Consider the following 21,518-nt stretch of genomic DNA (forward strand, 5'->3'; position numbering starts at 1 on the left):
TTGGTGTTTAACAGAACAGACTCATTACACATTATCACCACCTACTGGCTTATATGCAAAACACTGTTGTGTTTTCTTGTGTGGACAGAGTAACATTCAAAAAGCCCCTTGAAAGTTTTTTTTTTTTTTTTCACTAAGAGAAAAGCTGGTGGAATTAACTTTCCTAAAAGTTTTACTTTGAAAAATATCAAAAAGAGCACTTATGAAGACAGAAGCACCATTTTTTATATAATTAAAAAAGTTTCATTGATCGTAAGGCCAACACTGACTCTAAAATTTGGAATCCTATGCACAAGTCCTGAAAGTCCCCATTTAAACAATAGTGTAAGGTAGGGAAACCAATAAAATGAAGACCAAAAGTCTACTTAATAAACATCAAAGCCGTATAGTTTTTTGCTTTAGCTTAATTTATCAGTTTGGAGGTTATTTTACCTAAATGTTATAAAGTAACACGTAATCAAAAAAAGAAAAGTTTTAAAAGCTGTTTCTTCCGCCTTATTCAAAAATTAACCAAGACCACGCGACAAGACATGTAAATTCAACGTGTTGTGTCTCGTGAGAAGAGCACGCGCTCGCAGGTCCATGTTGAGGCGGTTTGTTGCCCCACACTGAGAGCACAGACGGATGTGTGAGAGAAGCCGGGAGATGTCATCCTCACTACACCTGTGCTGCCGCCTCCTGGACGGACGCGACTCCTTTGCAGCGACTGTACTATAAGTGAACGGACAGCTTATGAGCCCCACTCAAAGCGAGAGAACCACACACACGGAGCGGGGATGGCAAGGATACCACTGCTGCACCTCCGCGTCCTTCTCGCGGGGCTTTTACTGACAGCCCCCCTGACAGTCCGGGCAAACAGAGGAGCGACGTTACCGGACGAGGAAAGAGACAAAGACAGCGACGCGGAGACGCCATGTGAGGTGAAATCTGTTACCGTTTCTACCCTGCCCGTACTCCGGGAGAACGAGTTCAGCTTCACCGGCGGAGCCCCAGGAAACGTGGTCGGAGGAGGCGGAGGGGAGGCTGGAGCTGCTTCTTCTTCTGGAGCAGGTGGTGCTGGTGGTGCTGGTGGAGGAGGAACTGGGGGAGGAGGAGGAGCAGTAGGAGGAGGAGGGGGGGAATCCCGACTCCTCTTATTCGTTAGGACCGACCTACCTGGACGAATTTCTGTAATGGATGATCTTGACAACACTGCGCTCCCGTACTTCACGCTGGGTAAGAGCTGCTTTGGTTCCTGTTTCCCTCCAAAATCATTACCAGTCTGACTAACATGGCATGTTGGGACCTTGCACGCAGTTTGGCCGTGTTGGTATCCCAAAACATGCCGTCATACACCCAGCCTTCAGTGTTAAAGTCACCTGCCCTGTTTTTGTTAGCTTGTTTGGACTTTGTGGTCCTGAAAGCACCAGCTACTACCAAACACTTCAACAAAATACTCTTTGTAGAACATCCCTGCTGTTTCTGTGGGGGGCTTAAACTACCAAAAAGTACCACTTTTTTCCCCTCCTCTCTGGCTTTTTCATTTTGTGCATTAATGTGATTATAACGTTAAATTTCATGGCTGCCCCTGCTGTGGCACCCTAATCAAGGAGTGCAATTTGGCCCTGCATATAGGCATGAAATTGGTCTTTTATTCTCACATGAACACATGCCAGAAGTAAGTATGGGAGCCCTAAGTGGACATACATGCATCACGTATAATCTCTTTACCCTGTTTGCATTGCAATTAAGTCATTTCCAAGTTTTTTATTCTAGTTTTTCTCTATTTTCCCCTGTGAAAGTTTGACTTTAGTATTCTCGTAATGTGGACTGTTTCTGTGTTTAAATTGGAGAAGCCAGTTTTCTCAATATAACAGATTAATTCATCTCATTGGTTTGAGACAACTCCTGTTTCCTCTTGATAGCAGGACTCCATTGCCACAGGTAAAAAGAAAAAACAACCCAAAACAGCTTGAGTTAACTAAAAGAGGTTGGTTAAGGTCAAAAATTTTCAAGAAAACAACTACATATAACTGATTATCAAGAGAAAAGAGAACAAAAGAATGTATGGATGGTCGTCTCTTTGCTACAGAGGCCCTATGAGGTCATGATTAAGTATGTTAACTAGTTAATGTCAGTTGGCAAGATTTCTTTTAATTTTCCTGTTTTCTTGATTAAAAAAACAAGAACAAGCTTAGTTTTCTCTAGATAATGATTAACAAATCTTATTTTTCCTTAAATAAGGGGATAATCCCTTTACATTTGGAAAACAGAGCTTGTATTCTGAGATAACGATAAAATTTGCCTCTGCACTCGAAAAGCACAACAGAAATCGGCTTCAACTACCTCAGTCTTGTAGGGGTTGGTTCATTGTCTTCTAGCAAATAACAGTGATAAACGTACTGATTTAAATTTTAAATTGCAGTAAAGTATCTCATTATCTCCATAGAAACCTTTTTTTCTTGAAGTGACATGCAAAATAAGTTGGAATCTTAAGAAAAATAGCTGAAATAAGGCTGTTAACCTCCAGAAGATGGAACATAAAGTGCTTGCATCAGTCCAATACGAAAGCCCTAAAATGTCACTTTTAAGAATATTTTATTTTCTGTGTTTTACCTGTTGAAGACCCTGTTTCTTTCTTTTTTTTTTTTTTGCATTATCTCAAATAAACTTATTTTTTTCTCTGGGGATAATGAAATAGTTTATGTAAATAATCAGGAAGATAGGCATTATTTTCTTGCACCCAGGTGAAAAATCTATTGACATCTTGAAAAAAACCCAACTGACTTTAATTTGTCATCTTGAGAAAACAGAACATTAAATGTTTGGTTGCATGTCAGTTAAGCACATTTATAATTCATAGTTTAACCTGGACCCCACCCCAACCCCTTTGTCACAAAACAATGGGATAATCTATCATGTTATTTTAAGATATCAAAACTTGTTTTCCCAAGATAAAGAAATAATTTTGGGGATCAGTTAATCAAATCATTAGTTTTATTGTCACTTTTAGCCGGAAAACAAGTTTTTTTTCACTGTAACAAGAAAATAAGTCTTGATCAAGAGGAAATCACTGAAAATCACTTTTTTTTTTCAAGAAAACTGGAGTAGAAGAAAATGTGTTAAATTATGACCTTTTAGGGCTTCCGTAGTAATTGACTTGGTCACAAAACCATTACACCTCTCAGCATGTGTGGTCACACATTTTTCTGTGAACCAAAACAGCGCCACATCAGTCTTTGACAGGTCATCTGGAGCCCTCTGCGGATGCCATTTACACTCAAATGGTTTTGGTAATAGCATCGCTGATTGGATAATCATAGCGTATATAATAGCGGGAAAAAAGAACCTGCCTGACACCAACTGGAGGGATATGTGCTTTGAAAGAAAGGCACAGTATGCATGGAGGAACTTGCTTACTTTGCAGTATTTTTCACTTATGTCACAGCGCCATGCAAAAGATGGATGTTCTTATACTTCCCCTTCTTTGGCATGTGAGCCAAGAAAGTGTGTGTTGGTAAAAGTGCCGAGTGTGTTTGTTGAATGCAATAAGCCACATGAGGTGGGCTGTAATTGCAGAATGCTGAATGTTTTCCAGTTCTGTTTAGGGTGACTGTAATGTCCCAGCATGATGAAGAAAGCAGTTACACAGCAAATACAAAGATGCAAGACTCAGTGGAGGTCAGTGATGAGAAAATACATGTCTTATTACTGCATTTTTTAGGACTTTAGCTTGCTCCTTTTTCTTTTTCCTCTCTCCCTCTGTCCCTTGTTTCAGTGTCATTCTCTGTATCACTAGCGCCGACTGAACTGGCTGCGCGAAGCAAAGGCAGGGAAGGCAGGCTGAGGGCTGGAGCATTAAGCTAGTAAATCACTTTCTATTCTCATTAAGGACAGCCGTTGACTGGTGAGAAAGGCCTCTCTGTCCTCCCAGTCAGCCAACTAGCAAATTTGCTGCTTCACCCTTGCAGTGCAGGACTGCAAGCCGTGGAGGGAAGGAGGAAGAGGAGAGGAAGGGTTGGACCACATTGTGAAAATAAGAACCCATTTTCAGGTCTTTTTCCCCTCAGTCAACGAAGATGTTAAATAAAAAACAAAACAAAAAAACCTTACCTCGATTTGACTCTAAAAAAAAAGCAACTCTCAAATATTTCATAATTAACGTGTGGTTTTGGTGCAGCTGGTTCTGAAAAGTATAGGAATTGTTGATTAAAATACAAACTTGGGAAAGATTTTACTGCTGATGGATCAAATTTGACCTAAATATCATTCCTGGGTGTAGTTGCATTTTCTGCTCGGAAAAAGTGAAACAATCACTAAAATAGCAGTAGTTTATTGTATATCTTCTCTGTTGCGCAGATGATTTGGGATTTTCAAATTTAAGTAATCACATAGCTCATGTGAGTTTTATCTCATCTCATAAAACTAGATCATATCAATTCCTATAGCAAATCTAACAAGCCAATAAAAACTTTGCACAGTCATTGAATGGATGCACTGCAAAAACTGAAATCTTATCAAGTGTTTTTGTCTTATTTTCAGTGGAAAATTCCTTTTTAGACTCAATATGAGCCAAGTTCACATGATCCAATCCAAGAAAAATGTCTTGTTTAGAGTTATTTAAGGACAAAAATGAGGTCTGAATTTCTCGTAACCAGTAAAAAAAATCTGCCAATGGAACAAGAGAAAAGTTACTTGTATTAAGACATTGTTCTAGTCTCAAGGAAATTTTCAAGCAATTTTTTCTTGTTCCATTGGCAGATTTTTTTACTGATTACAAGCGATTCAAACCTCTTTTTTGTACTCTGATAACTTGAAACAAGACATTTTTCTGGATTGATAAGTTGAAAGTGGCTCATATCAAGTATAATAAGACAATTTTTACTTAAAAAAAGACAAAAACACTTGATAAGATTTCATTTTTTTTGCAGTGTGTTTTTCTCCTTACGGCTGCATCAGGGTTGGAGAACGTTCAATTAATCAGCGACTAGTTTCATGATTTATCAAATAGTATTGTTGCCTAAACAAAATTAATTCTGAAAAAAAACACATTTTTTCACATTTTTTTTAGAGATGCACAATATTGGATTTTTTGCCTGTATTCAATATGTTGAAAAATGTACGAACTAATTTAGCTGACACCAATATATTCTCTGAGCACAGATTGCAGAGATTATCAACTCTTTTCTGCATTGGAAGTAGCATATTGCATTAGTGCATACTCTTACCACATTTGTTATGTTATGTTCATTTCTTGGGCAAAATTAGAAAAAAAAAATTATACTTGAAACTTTATGTTTATTTATGATAATTGCTTTCAAACAAAACAAAAAAAACTCTAACAGAGAAATCCTAATTGAAAGCTGGATAATGCTCTTCCTGAGAAAATCATAACATTACCCACAACCAGAGCAAATTTGACCAATTTCACAATTGACAGTCAGTAAACATAATCTCTGCTAACAGGGAACATGTTTAGTGCAACTTTACAGGAATTAACCCCAAATTTCATTAAATAGTTGACTTTGGTCAATGATAAATGTGCCTAAATTTGTCAGGGACATGTACCTTACAGACTGCTGCTTAAATTTAAGTTGAACTTAAAACAAGAGCCACTACTCAATCTGCACAATGCAAACAAAATCACAAAAAGTGCAATAAATATCTGCAGCTTCAGTCCATTATTTTATAGGTTTATTATATTAGTGGTATTTGGTGCGTTGGTCGATCTCCAATATTTTATTTTTAAGCCAATATTGGCCAGTACTGATAACATACAGATAAAATTATACATCCCTATATATAAGTATATATTTAAATTTTTCAGTTGTTCTGAAAATACTGAGAATTTTTGTTTACCCACAGAGTCTGGGTGTTTGTGCTATTGTCGGATGGAATGTGATCCAAATAGAATTCAGGGTTCATTCGTTTTTTTTAGGGATGCACGATATTGGATTTTTGCCGATATCCAATATGCTGATATATCGAAACCCCTTTTGGCCGATACCGATAATCATAAGTTTGTTTGTTTTTTTCACTGTAAAGAAAGCTAAGTCTATCCTGTAATGGAATTTATATGTTACTCTTATTGTGACGGTCTTATTTGTTTAAGAAACACACATAAAACAAGACAAAAACATTTGATTTTACCATAAATAAGAAATGTATTATTTTTTCAAACTCAAGACATTCAGTATTGAAATACAGAAAAATAATTTCTTTAGATCACATGAACATTAAATGTACAATGCATTTTTAAACATAACCAAGTTGCATTTGATTTTTTTAGAGCTACTGTAACAACCTGGTGACAGACACAGAGCTCTGCAGTGCAAATAAATGAAGTGCTTCATTTTATTTAAGGAGCTTATTTTTCAGATGGAAAATAATAATAATCCTAACTGAATAGCACCTTATCGGCTGTGCATATCGGCAGAAATTTTCATATCTGCCGATACCGATAAACATGTTTTTAAGCTTCATCAGTCAATACCGATATTGTGCCAATAATATCGTGCATCCTTAGTTTTATACAGTATTGGAAAAAAAATGCTCCGAATTGGGGATGAGTCATGGTTTTTGAACATTCAAAAACTGATTAAATCATGTGACAGTTATCTCATCTTAAAAACTAGAATTCGTATATAGATTGAATTTTTTGCATATCATATTTAACAAGCCAACAAAAACTTTGCACAGCCAATAAATGGCTCTGTGTCTCATTATGTCTGCATTTGATTAATCGGGAACTGTTGGAGTAATTGGCAATTAGTGCCTTGATTGATCGATTGGTATTTTTACCTCCCTCCTCATCCTGTGACTAAAAGATGCCACCACAAAATTTTAGACATTTTGGTGTCACTTGTGTTTTCTATCTGTTCCATATTCGACTGCACAACATGAGGTCGTGTTGACAGCTTGACTCGTGATGGATGCATTAGTGACAGAGCTCTCCTAGTGAAATGAAACGCACCTTACTCTGTTTACTCAGAAGAACGAGTGTGGATTACACACAGACAGTGGATCTCTATTCACAGGATTTAATTTGCCACATCAATAATGGGCCTCATTGTCCCTCCAACAGAAGAAGACCACATGTTTTGTGGGCTTCAGCATGGGCGTAGTTCGTCCTTTTCCTCCATATGATGCTTGCTAAACATTATATGGGGCTTTTTATGTGGCTCTAGCATCCACCCACTAACACTCCATTCTGTTGTTTTAGTGTGTGAAGCTTTTAGAAAGCTGTTAACATCTTTGCCTGTGACAAAGCAGTCTAACAACTCTAACAACACAGCAAATGCTGCCTCCAGTATTGTGATCTGAACTCTGGAGTGGAACATTCCAGAAACAATGTAAACAGCTTCTGTTCAAACATGTTCTCACTTACTGTGATAGCACGAAATTTACATATTGAGAGTTGCTGCTGCTTGTGTTTTTCGCTCTTAAATTGGCGGACATTCTGACCTCTTGTGCTAAAAATAAGTGAATTCTGTTTCTATTTTTAAGATGCATGAATGTGCTCTTATCATGTAAAAGTAACATTTAGTTAGTTAGACTCTCCTGACATGTAAACGTGAGTTACATGACACAAGCTGCATGTCCCACATGTAACTCAATTGACACACTGTTTCTGAAAAGGATACCTCCTAATTAGCCAAATGTCAGCCGCTCCGTAATGAGCACAAGCTTGTGTCTGTTTCCTCCAATGCTGTCAGATGTCTGATTGTTTCGCCGAAGCTACCAGTCAGAGGTTTGGAAAGAGGGGTGGGGGTAAAGGACAGCAAGTCCCCCTTCCCTCCGTGGCCTGCCTGCTCGGCTTTGATTTATTACCTTAAGTGTCACTGAGAACGGATGAGCGGAAAGGGCAGTGCAGGGGGAAATGTGCAGGCTCTTTTCCCCTCCCCCGCGTTCTTGTTTGGTTTCCTCAGCCCCTTACAGTGTGTGTCGGTAAATAACAATAAAGCGACAGAGAGAGGAAAAGCAATGTTTTCAACAAACACATCGCCCTTATACTTAAACCTGCTGATGTTTTTTCTCCTTTGCTGTGATGCATTTTATACAAGGACAAAAGTATACATTTTCAGCTTCCAGACATTCCAGGTGCAGAGACCATTTTGCTTTCACTTTCACTTTTCAACAACAATTAACGACAGCTTTCAATCCAGCCATATTTTTCAACATTTAAAATATATATTTGGTATAATTTTGGCACCAAACTTTGAATTTCCCATTTTGGTGAGCTCATTTTTTATGATTTTGATATGGATTTCCTAAAATAAGTGTTTCTTTAATAGCCATTGAGGCAGATGGTGTTATTGAAAAAGGTTGCACATATATGTACATGCACATGCAAACTCATGTCACCATTAAAAGTAAATTTAAAACATAAGCACTATAAAAAAAAATAGAGTTAAAGCTTCCAATCCCTTTTTTACCCCCCTAGTACCTTGATATGATTACAGCTTAAAAAAAAAAAACAAAACCTCTAATTTTCTCACACTGTCTCAGGAAACTCTTATTTCAGCCCTGTTTTAGCTGCTTTCTCTTTAAAGTGATACTCCAGGATGGAACGAGTTGGGTCCTATCACAAGGCTTAGGGCAGGAATTACCCCTACAGCAGTGTTTTTGTGCAGCAGAAGCCCAGGGCGCATGCACCAAACACCCCCTCCCTGCTCCCCTGCCGGTTTCCTCTGCACTCAGACGGGGCCATTTTTTACTAGACCAAAAACACAAATAAACGGACTCCCACCGTAAAAATCTGATATTGGTCTGCATTTACGCTTTATTTAGAGAATTTTCAGCGCGTTACTTTCACACAAAAACACAGCTAAATAAGGCTCTAGTTCTCATCGTGTCTCTTCGTCCTGGCAGACTACCTGTGTTTGTTTATATCTGGCACGCCGCGTGTGGACTGATACACTAAGCGGCGAGCGCCTCGTAGCCAGCTGTGGCTCTGCAGCGGAGGTAGCCCTGTTTTACGACACAATGAGAACTAGAGCCTTATTTAGCTGTGTTTTTGTGTGAAAGTAACGCGCTGAAAATTCTCTAAATAAAGCATGAATGCAGACTGATATCAGATTTTTTCAGTGGGAGTCCGTTTATTTGTGTTTTTGGTCAAGTAAAAAATGGCCCCGTCTGAGTGCAGAGGAAACCGGCAGAGGAGCAGGGAGGGGGTGATTGGTGCGTGCGCTCTGGGCCTCTGCTGCACAAAAACACTGCTGTAGGGGTAATTTCTGCCCTACACCTTGTGATTGGACCCAACTTGTTCCATCCCGGAGTATCACTTTAAGGCCCCTTCAATGTGATGTAATATAATGAACCAGTTAGGAGATCCTGGGTGTCATGATTGATGACCAGCTGACCTTTAAGGTTCATGTGGCAGATCAGGAGGTTCAGGAGGATCAGACCTTACCTGACAAAACAGCCCCCACAAGTTCTGGTACAGGCCCTTGTGATTTCATGCATTGACTACTGCAGCTCTCTTCTAGCAGGCCTCCCTGTGTGTACATGTAGACCTCTGCAGATGACCCAGAATGCTGCAGCACGTCTGGTCTTTAACCTGCCCAAAACAGAACATCGCCTTGCTGTTAATCTTTCTTCACTGGCTTCCAGTGGCAGCTCCAATCAAATTCAAAGCTCTTCTTCTGGCTTACAAAACAATGAAAAGAACGGCTCTGCCTACCTCGAGTCCCTCATCCAGGTCTACACTCCCTCTCCCCCACTACACTCTGCTTGTGAAAGATGCCTGGTGCGCCCAGCCCAGTGTGGCTCTAAATCTCTAGCCAGACTCTTCTTCTCTATTGTGCCCAAATGGTGGAATGAAATACCAAAGTCTATACAATCAACAAAGTCCCTTTCTACTTTTAAGATGTCTTTGAAGACTCATCTGCTCAGGGAACACTTAGGCACTTAATCTGACCCTTCTCCTCTTTGTCCTCAGTGGTAGAGTGAGTCAAACTTAGCTCTTTTTCAATATATAGCACTTATTATCGTATGCTGTTGAAGGTTGAACTATATTGTTACAGCAATTAATTGTGGTTGGTTATGGCTAGATTTTTTAACATGAGGGAAAAAAAACATATGAAGTTGTGGTTTTATTCGGGTGTCAATCATCTGGATGTCCATCATTGCATATATCCATGTCAAAAACTATGAGAAGGCATTATACCCCTCTATAGAAAACATTGTATCATAACCATTTCTTTCATAAAAAGCCTTTTGCGTCTCTAAATCAGGAATGGTTAATAATACAGCTTCATTGTTCCCTTTGAATTTCCACAAATGTCACAACTTTCTTTCTAATTGCACTTAGTTACTGTGAAAAACATGTTGATCTTTTTATATGCAAGAAATGCTTTCAGCATCCATGTAGCATCATACTAAGGAATCCCTGGGCTGCTCTGCGATGCAAACAAGATAATTTTCTCCAGAGTTTTTAAGTGATGCTTTGAGACCAGGTAAAAATCAATGTAGTGAGCAACATGGCTGACTCTGTAAACACCTCATTAGGAGTTCACCTCTTTGGAAACCTCCTAGCATATCAGGCTGGATCAAAGACATTTAAATATCTCTCTGTCCTTTATCATCCCTGTCCATCGTGCTGGAACAAATCTCGTCGTTTTTCATTTTCCACCACATTTTGGTCTTATCAAGCCAGGCATGTCAACCAGCCTTTTCCTCTCTCTGCCTCTTCTCTCCTCACCGTATCTTTCCAAGCAGGACTTGCAGCAAAACCTGCTCGCCTGGAGATGGGAGATTAAAAGCAACAGTGGTAAAGTGAAAAAAAGAGAGCCTGCACTGGACCACTGAGTTCCCTGTGGCATAGAAACATGTCCACACTGCACTACATCTCAGTCTTATGTCAGGGGTTGAGCTTAGCACTGCAGGACCAACAATGGAGAGGGGGAAAAGGTCAACAGGAGAGATGGGAGTTATTACATGGTGTGGAGCTGAGGAAGAAGTGTGAGTGGTCTTTTGAAGGAGTTAGCATGGCACTTGACTCTGTGCTTATTTTGAATAGAGTTTGGTCAGAAATTCAACAAAGAGGCTGGTCCAACCAGTGTTGGAATAGCTAAAGAGGGGTTATTTTATTTTCCCACATTTTGAAAATAAACACTTAATACCACTGCTAGATGTTCAAACTAAATGTGCAGATTTTTAAACCACTGCCGTATGTTGTTGAAATCCTGGGATCAGTCTTTCCATCCTACAAATAGCACAGCAAAGTCACAAGATCTTCACAGGACATGCTGAAATGAGGATGCCATTGCATTACGGTCATTTAACTGGTTCATGAAATGTTGGAGCGGTGGGCTTCAATCACCAAGGTGTGCCCATAGGCCCCCAGAGGGCTGGCCAATCAGAAGGAAGGGGGTTTATGGAGTTTGGAGCCTTAAAGTGATACTCCGGGATGGAACAAGTTGGGTCCTATCACAAGATTTAGGGCAGGAATTACCCCTACAGCAGTGTTTCTGTGCAGCAGAAGCCCAGGGCGCTCGCACCAAAGACCCCCTCCCTGCTCTGCCGCTTTCCTCTGCACTCAGACAGGGCCATTTTTTACTTGACCCGAAACACAAATAAACAGACTCCCACCGAAAAAATCTGATATCGGTCTGCATTTACGCTTTATTTAGAGAATTTTCAGCGCGTTACTTTCACACAAAAACACAGCTAAATAAGGCTCTAGTTCTCATCGTGTCTCTTCGTCCTGGCAGACTACCTGTGTTTGTTTATATCTGGCGCGTGCGGACTGATACACTAAGCAGCAAGCGCCTCGTAGCCAGCTGTGGCTCTGCAGCGGAGGTAGCCCTGTTTTACGACATGATGAGAACTAGAGCCTTATTTAGCGGTGTTTTTGTGTGAAAGTAACGCGCTGAAAATTCTCTAAATAAAGCATGAATGCAGACTGATATCAGATTTTTTCAGTGGGAGTCCGTTTATTTGTGTTTTTGGTCAAGTAAAAAATGGCCCCGTCTGAGTGCAGAGGAAACCAGCAGACGAGCAGGGAGGGGGTGATTGGTGCGTGCTCTCTGGGCTTCTGCTGCACAAAAACACTGCTGTAGGAGCCATTTCTGCCCTAAACCTTGTGATAGGACCCAACTTGTTCCATCCCGGAGTATCACTTTAAAGATACTGCACCGAAAACAAAATGCTTTAAACAGAGGCTGAAAGAAAGGTTTTCTGAAACAATAGTATGAAAAGATTTAAGATTTTTGAGCTGTTTATCATGTAAAGCCACGGCAGTGGTACCAGAGGGACAGTATGACACAACAGTTTGAGCACAATAACCCTTCTTTAAGTAATATTTATGGAAAGTTGTGAAACAGGGGCTCCAAAATGACTTATTTTCCAGTTGGTAAAAAGGAAACCTAAACTCAATACAACCGTACTTAAAGATGCTACCTGTGCCTCTTTACATAGAGGTTATAGAGCACTATAGCATTGCTGCAGCAGCCTTTTCCTTGAGCTTTAGCTCTGTCTACTGACATGTCAGGGATTATCTAGTTGACTTTATGGTCATTTATCCCCAGACGTAATGAAACCCTCAGTTGCTTGGATGTGAAGAAGTGAATGTGCAGTACAGATAGCATGTGTTTCCCAGAAAATCTTCTTAAATTGTGCACCAAAACCAGTGTCTAAAAACTAACGATATGTTTCCTTTTAAAGCAATGAAGCACAGACGCACTCAAGCATGTTTTGTAGGTTGGTTGATGCTTGAGTTACTGGGAACTGCTAGTGCTAGGTCACACTTGCAGGTGTGAAGGATAGATGACTGGGTGTAAAACACAGCCACAGCTTTGTGTAGCAGTCATGTATCAGGATGACAGCTTTGTCATTGTTGGACAGCTTTCCCATGTGACACCAGACGTGAGAAATTCAAGGAAAAGCTGACAGAGTGTTGCAGAAAGGTTCTGGGAATCTATAGGCTTATAGATCAGCTTCAGTCCTCTTTTGCAATAATTTTAGGAGTTTGTGGGGGACTTATCAATACATTCAGCATCCTAATGATGGGGGTGCAGAGTAGAAATACAATCGTCGGCAAAAGATTCAAAATTCAGTTAAGGGCTTGTGACTGTAAATAAGTCACATTTTTTTGCGCCCTCATTAGTGATACCTGTTAGGAAGCAACACCAGTCATTGTGTTTCAAGACTTATTGATTGAGCTGTTGTTGTTTTTTTTTTAATATGGTGACATGTTGTTAAAGGAAAGATTTTTTTTCCCCTCTTCATTAACATGTTTGAAAACAGAAGCCAAGCTCCTCTTGTGACAGTTGAGTGAGATGCGTTTTACACCATTAATTAAAAGTCAGACGCAAATTTTCTGAATGTTTAGCTTACAAAAGCGAACAGTAGAGATGTTAAAGATATTTTTTATATTTTATTTCCAGCTAATTGACTATAGGTTGCCTCAAATATTATGTTGACTTGCCTTGGAACATGGAGATATCCTTATTCATTTTTTCTCACACTGAATTGATGTTGTGATCTACCTACCACAGACCTTTGTCTGAAGCAGACACTTTTCTTTGTTGTACATAGGTCAATTGTATTTGGGCATCATTATTATTTTTTGTAGGTGTCAGATGAAAACCCTTTTCAAATATATATTTATTCTCTGATCATGGTAGACCTTATTTTCCATCTGCAGAGGATCTACCCATGGTGCTGAAAGTTGAAAAACATAAATAAATAACTAAAAAACCCAGTCTTACCATGAGCTCATATATGTGGGTTTGTGGTATAATTAAAGTGCCCCTAGTGAATTGCATAAGACGCGGATGCAGTGCAGTGCAGTTTCAAGTATGAGTAGATTCATGTCAGTGAAGCAAGAGGTTGCAGGGTTTCCTCCAGAAACTCTGAAAAGCTAAATGAAAAAAAAAAAAAAAAAAACGAACAAAACATAACATTACAAGCTTTGAAGTTTTATATACTATTTATTCAACACAAAAATAAAAATACTGAGATCTAGCTTTTTATTTCAAACTACTTCAAGTTTATTAGACTGGCTGATGCACATACTACATTTATACCAAAATCTTAAACTGGAATAAAATAGTAACAAAGTTATAGTTACTCATAGTTGTTAAAGTAGAGAGTGAAGTTAAGGAAAATAAATGGTGATAATTTGTAATTATTCACACTCTTTCCACCCCTACTTATGTCGCTGCTCTCATTCTTACACCCCATTCTGAAAGTCTGGACACGCCCCTGCACATAGTGACATTGGTAACAGTGGTATGAAAGCTAACAGGCTTTTAGGTTTGTTCAAGAAAAGCTTGAGGAAAACTCCTCTGTTGATTTTTAAAGGTCCCATATTATGCAAAAATCACTTTATTAAGTAAATTTGGGGTCTTTGGCTTTCCTCCCAGCCCACAAAATGTGATATTTAATGACAAAACCTGTACTTAGTAGAGCTTGTGAATGTAAAATCCTGACCTAAAAAGACCTGTTTGGAATTTCCGGGGTTTGCTGACGTCAGCGATTCCCTTTTTTGAATAATCAGGAGCAAGTCTGACCTGATTGGTCCACCAGAGCAAATACCCCGAGCCCCCTCCCCGCATCTGATGAGAAATCTCTCCAGCAACGGGGAGAAGAGTGTGTCTGTTTTTGTCTGTAAACAACCACATAGTTCCATGCACAAGCTTCCCATCTCGGAAGAAGACAAGACTAAGTGGCTAGAGTTCATTTATGAGGGAAATGTGCCAGCTACACTCAGTAAAACTGTGCATGTGTGTGCTTGTCACTTCACGGCCTATTGCTTTTCCAACTTTGGACAGTACAACAGAGGGCTAGCTAATAGACTGGTCCAGGCTCATTACCAACCATCCACCAACAAACCTTGGACCCTGGAAATGTGAATATTTTAAAAGCTGTGTGCTGTGGAGCAGATGTAAGAGCTTTTCCTCAGTCCCCCCCCCCGGTCTCTGTTTTAGCTTCAGGATGCTAACTTTATCTGCTGTTAGCCTGTTTTTTTTAGCCTGTAATGTTACGGTAAACGAGCTTCGCTGTTTTCTAAACATTGTGCACTTGGAGCTCGTGGCACTGCTCTCAAAAGAGTGGGGCAGTATCAGCGGTGGATCATTTACATATGGAGGCTTGATTTATTGACTTTTTGGACCAAAACATGTTACTAACATTTCATGAAGCCATCAATGATCCATATTAAATTGCAGAAAAGGAGCATAAAATGGGACCTTTAAAGAATAAAGGGAAAGATAGATCAACTGCAACTTTAACAGCAGAAAGGTGACTCCAGTAGCAACATGTCTGCCTGTAGGAGCGCAAGAAAGATTAACAATCAGCTGGTGCGTAATATGCGCCACTGGATTCACAGCACAAATCATCATTACGGTCCCCACAAACTGATCAGGATGAAACTTAAAGTAAATATAAACCACCACTATAGACTCACAGGATATTGATGATGTAACTTGCACCATTACAGTGCATAAAGCATAGAGCTAGATGATAACACGTTTCTGAAAACACTGATTATTGATCAAAGTAAGCATGGAATCGATTTTCTTCAGTAACTGTGCGTCTTGTGCACGCATCTGGGTGGAATACATGCACGATGCTGAGAGCTGAAAATTGTATACTGCAAAGACACGCCCGAGCTCTGTTTCTTATTGGTTTTGACCAAGATATGACCCTTCCACGAGTGTGAGTTTTCGTCCAGGCAATTTTGGTCGCATGTACAAGAGCCCTGCACAGTATAATTCACATTTGAAACATCTGGGAAAAAAAAGATCACAGTTCTGAAGCCATGGCGGCTTTTATTTTGGCGTAGTGGTGCGCGACAATCATTTGAATGTATCGGAAACCCTGGGTTTACAAACTCAGGACTTAATAGGATGTGCTTTTTCCATCAATACATCTCCTATTACAACATCTGACAAAGTATGTCTAATATTTGCTATAACAGCAATAGTAAGGACTTCAGTGTTTAACCAGAGCTGCTAATTCCTCTATCTGCTGTGTGTCGACCCAACCACCCTGCTATAACTTTTGTGTAATTAAGAAACATTCTAAAAATACAAGTGCAAGGAGAAATCCCTGGTGTTAAAGCCCAGTGGGAGGTAAACTCAAGCCTTGGGAGCTCATAATACACTGGTGAAAACTGTGCTAAATCTGAAGCCGAAATCAGGTGTGTTTGCACAGTTTTACAATGACTAAGATTTGAAAATAGAACCAAGGAACCTGTGCTTGGAAGTTAAACGCAGGTAGTCAGAGACAAGGTTTCTTGTTTTTCTCACAGCACCATAATTTAGTGAAGTCTAAAAACTAAACACTGTCTTTTTTTATTTAGTGAGAGCAGAAGCATATTTTTTTTGGCAAGAAAATGTTTCTCTGTAAAACAAACAGATTGCGAGTTGGTTTTATTTCACCCAACAAGAAACTCATTTGACAAGCAGAGAGCGCAGATTCATGCTCATTTAGCTTAATGGTCACGGAGCTAAGTAATGGTATGGAAAGGATGAACGACTCATGGTAAGTGACCCGTGCTAGTTCCTCTCCTTCGCAGGAACTGTATTTTGTAAATGCTTTGTTTTAACTGTCAGTGTCTCGAGGCTGTGGTGTCCAGCTTTGATCCCAAGATAATAATGTGATCATTACCAGTGCACAGCTCGCTGTAGTTGTCTGTAAAAGACTGAACAAAGAGGTGTAAGTAAACACTTCTAATGAATCCACAAGCTTGGGTATAGTTCGCTTTATTTTCCCAGATTTATTCAAACAAGCAAAAAGCAGAATTGTTTGCATTCCATTCCTGTTTTATCTTTTGGCACAGATCAAAGATATTGCTCTGCAAATGAGAGGATGGGGAAATTAAATAGTGCTTTTCTATGTTTGTGTCATTTATTCTTCTATTTCAAAAGAGCCTGTAGTGACTTTTTTTTCTAACTCTTGCAGGATGGATAATTAAGTACATCTTAACGCACAGTATTTACCCTTCCTATACATGAAGAGAAGGCATGGGATTTGTTTACTTATATACAGACGCAAATAAAAACCCCAATCAAATTAAGATTTGTGCTTTTTTAGAGTAATTGACACTATTAATGCAAGGACATGGTAGGATACGCACTGTCATAATGATTAGGTGTCTTCTGAAGCGATTACTTTTCTAGTTGTGGAAAAAGAACATTAAAAAATCAAACAAACCAACAAGCCTTAAGGCAAAATAAAATCTCTGGAAACAATCAAAATTGGGTCCAATTAACTCAGTCTTTGGGTAAATGATGTCAAACTTGTTTCCCAAGTTTGATGTCAGAGCCAGCACCACCGCTGTTCCACATTGCTGTGGTCCAGTGGTTACATGACAACTCAACCAAAAACAGCTTCCATTAAACACAAGCGCTACCTTAGGGTAGTATCTACTAACAAGTTTTAACTTGTGCTGGTTGACAATTTGTTACACTGTAGTGTTTCCATAGGCTAAATGCAAGTGACATTCTTCTCTTTGGCTGCTTAAGCTAATATAAGCTAAAAATTTCTAGCCGTACCTTCTCTGAATGCTGATGTTTTGCAACATTTTTTTAGATTAAGCAGCTAAAGAAACATTCTTTTTATGTTTACTTTCTCTGGAGGCTAATAGTAAATGACATGTTTAACTTATGATGTTAAGGCTGATATTAGCTATTGGTTTTTAGCTTTATCTTTGTCTGAATTTTAATTATAATGTCAAGTTTTACCCCTTAGCAAATTTTAGCTAATGCTCTTAGCTATAGCTCCTCTGTACGCAAATATTTTGTAATGTTTTGACCTTGAACAGCTCAATAATTTATTTATTTATTTATTTTCATAGTTTCTCTGAAGGTTAATATTAGCCAACACCTTTAGCGCAAAATGTTTATGCTGATAGAAGCTAATGGTCTAGGTATAGCTTCTCGGTGGGTTAGTATGAATTACTTTCGCTTAACAATTTCAGAAAGAAAAAAAAAAGAAATTGTGCCAAAATTGTTTTTGAAGGCTGAAATAATGTTTTTTTTTTTTTTTCCAATGGGTAAGAAATATATTCTTTTTTTTTTTCTTGTTGCAAAACATTTTAAGTTAATAAATTTGACAAGTATGTTTTTCTACTACATTTACAGATTTTCTTTTTTTTCTTTTTTTTTTTTTAACATTTTAACCAATTTTAGGAATCATTTTTGTCTTTTGAATTATTAAAATAGGAGATTTTTTCTCATTTTTAGAATTATTTTTATTTATTTTTATTTACTGAAAATAAGACTTAAATTAGCTGAGATCTCAGTTTTGCTACTGCTATGTGACAGTCGTTTTTGTACTCAACTAAAAGTCAAAATGTTAATATAATAGACTCTCCAAAGTTGTACAAAGTTCTGGCACTTAAAAAAGTATAACAGTATTTAAATCTGCTGGATAAAAGCTAGTTGGTTTAGGAAACAAGGTGAACAGAGTTACATTGTGATGTTTATGTCAGGTCATAAAAATGACTATAAGGTAAAAGTTAATACAAAATCGTCAATACAACAAACACCAGCTCTGTTAAAAAGAGAGTTGTTTCAAGTAACAGCTTTTAAATTGTTAGACTCCAATTTTTATGAAGGCTCTGAGTATTGCTGTAAGCTAACGATCCCAACCCTTGCTCCTAATTCTGCTTTTGTACACAAATTAAACCAGTGTAATTTCTACTTTAAGCTTCATTCCGGCATTGTTGTCTGTAGATCCACTTTTTTCAGTCCAACATCTTGATAAGTAAACCCAGCTACTATCAAAGAACAGCCTGCATGGTGTATCTAACAAGAGAGTGTGCCGCAAGCTGATTCCCCACAGATTCATAAACTTTCAGCTTGTATATTGTAGAAGGGCTTTCTAGTCTGTGCACTGAATGCATAATTTGACACTGATTTATAAAAGCAATTCCATTTAGTTGCTCTTTTTGCTCCTTGGGCTCCTCTGCTGTGTCCCCCACCACATAATAAAAGGCCCCAAGTGACACAAAAAACTGTGTAATGCATTTGCTCTCTTAGTAAAATACTCTTTATAAAGCCGGCCAGACGTTTGGGGCGCAGGGAGTTCGGGTGAAATCCATCAACTGGTACAAAATATCTTTGAAACCATGCGTGATATACAGACTGCTCGGATGTTTTACTGAGTTCAGATTTGGCTACAGATCACTGAGGTCAACTTATGTGAACAGTAAATAGTTTACAGACTGCAGGGGAAACAGATATAACCTTTTAGAAAAGATTGGATAAAAGATTAAATATAGAAGAGAAGCTTTTATATAAGAGGTTGATTGGATAAACTCAAAGCCTCAATTCAGCTTTAAAAAAATGGAAATGAAGGTTCTAATCCAATCCTAATCCCTTGTGGGAATCAATCTATGCCTTTGTAACAGTCTGACTTTATTTTACCTGAATATTGGCCTGTGACTTCATTTTGTATTGTTTCAAGTTCACACTGAGATTGAAAATCCAAGCTGAATAAATGTTTTTTTTCTTCTGTTTTTGGTGACTAGCTCTATCAGAAGGGGACATTTTTCACTTTTAGAGTCAGAATGATCACAAATTATGTGAATCACCCCTTTAACTTTTAAAAATATAAACAGTTAAACCTTGCATAAAAATACTAAATGCAACACTATCTTTGATCAAAACGAACTCATTCCTCCTCCTCATAGATCAGCGCTAAAATAAAGAAACTTGAATATGTATTGGAAACAAATTGTGTTGTGTTTTGCTTTCAGAATAAGATATATTGTATAATGAGCGGTTGATGGAATGGTTCACAAAACCCAGTGTTTAGTTCATGTCATGTTTTTTTGGTTCGGTGTACATCGTTGTTGTTTTTTACACCCCAGAATGCCATATGTCCTAATAATCATGGACCACTGTAGGAGAGAGGAACAATGTGGAAGAGAAGGAAAGCAGGTAAAAAACTCTGTTTAAAACTTTAAATTTCTTCTGTGGCTTTTCCTTTATGTCAAAATATCAACCCTCTTCCTTTATCTGGGTTTGGGACCGGCAGAAGTGACCATAATGAGACACGCACTTGCTCACTTCATTTAAATGCAGTTGTCTGCTCTGGGTGCAGCAGGAGCAGACTGCTGCGAGCGAGGAGGGCTGTCTGTCTGTGTTGTGCGGGGAGGGGGCTCACGCAAGCACTCGCTGCTAATTGAGGAGATTAAGTTTATAACATGCTTCATGTTACGGTCTCCAGACTCCTGAAAAGTCACTAGGTGTTTTGAAACAACAAAAAAAAAGAGGGGTCCACCATCATGTGCTTCTGTGCAGGGGCGTGTCCAGACTATCAGATTGGGGTGGCAGTGACATAAGTAGGGGTGGCCAGAATGTGCATAATTACCATCAGCATCATCATAGCTCACGCATAACTCATGCTACAAATCTGTTCGGATTTGTTTCATAAATCGTTCCATCCCAAAAAAGGGGGTGGTTACAGAAACTAGAACCCTGACAGGGTGAGTCACACTCAGACAGAAAGAGTTCTTGGAGGACTCTGCAGTTGACAACTTTAAACTTGCTTGTATCATGACCAAAATGAAATTGCATTACAGCTTATGTTGTATTCACACAAGGTGTGACTTAACTTATTTTCTTGCTTAATTTGGGTAAACAACTTATTTTATTTTTAAGTTCAGAATATAAATAAATAATAAATAAGAGGTAGTTTCACAAAGCCACACACAGATACAATTAATTAGTTATGTATTTTCAAGATGAAAGAACTTTCTCTGGTCTATTCAACAATACATTGACAGATTATCTTCAAGCTGATTGGCTGTTGCAATGATCATGATTCTTCAAAGATCATATTTTTCAGCTCTCATGAATAAGAGAATGAAGCAAGTAGAGCACAGGATGAGCATCTATTTCATGTCATTCACAACACATCACAGCAGAAAATTGCATTTTGATTTGCTGTTAGCACAACATTAGAGATGCATTCCCCAGCTCTGCTGCTGTTCCCGGACTGCAGGACAAAATGTTGCGCTCTTGCTTTATCAGAGGTGCTTTGGGCTCTGTAGCTCCCTTGGCAGCTATCGTGACTGTCATATTCTCAGACTGTGAAACCAACCTGGGAGGGAAAGGAACATTTTTTGCCACATTGTCAACAGGCTGTTGTCAATAGAGTGGATTTACCGGACCTTTTTCCATGGATTGATTTGATATGGCATGTGGGGGTTTGTTTCTTTCATTGCTTTAGTGTTGGGACTTATTCATCATTGGGATAGGGTTTGGACCAATCAGATTCAAGTACTTAACACAGCCAGGATATAACTTCCATTTGTTTTTTTTTAATTTTGATTCATTTAAAATATATTCAATCTTGTATCCACGTCTCATAAAACGGGAAGCCACCAGTTACTTTTTAGCTTGTTATATTTGTTTCAATGAGAAAGATAGGTCTAAGCCAGGGTGGAGATTTTAACCAACCAGATGGCATGAATAAACAAAAATATGGAAAATGTGCCCACTCCTAATTGTGTGAACTAAATGAAACATGAGCAGAGAAATGGACTTGGAGAGTAGTCAGAGTCATTTTGTGTATGGAAT

At 38.7% G+C, this 21,518-nt stretch overlaps 1 protein-coding gene across 1 annotated transcript in view; it reads left to right on the plus strand.

Annotated features, from left to right (window-relative positions):
- The first annotated feature begins 571 nt into the window (after window positions 1–571).
- Window positions 572–21,518, plus strand: part of astn2 (astrotactin 2) — a 401,766-nt gene continuing 380,819 nt past the window's right edge. The window contains exon 1 of the mRNA XM_074689759.1: window positions 572–1,215. Within this exon, the coding sequence (XP_074545860.1) occupies window positions 777–1,215 (439 nt within the window). The 5' untranslated portion in view covers window positions 572–776. The remainder of the gene's footprint in view (window positions 1,216–21,518) is intronic.

The sequence above is a fragment of the Halichoeres trimaculatus genome, unplaced genomic scaffold, assembly GCF_033239565.1.
Source record: "Halichoeres trimaculatus isolate MK-OKI-2021-1 unplaced genomic scaffold, fHalTri1.1 fHalTri1_scaffold_16, whole genome shotgun sequence".
Lineage (NCBI taxonomy): Eukaryota > Metazoa > Chordata > Actinopteri > Labriformes > Labridae > Halichoeres > Halichoeres trimaculatus.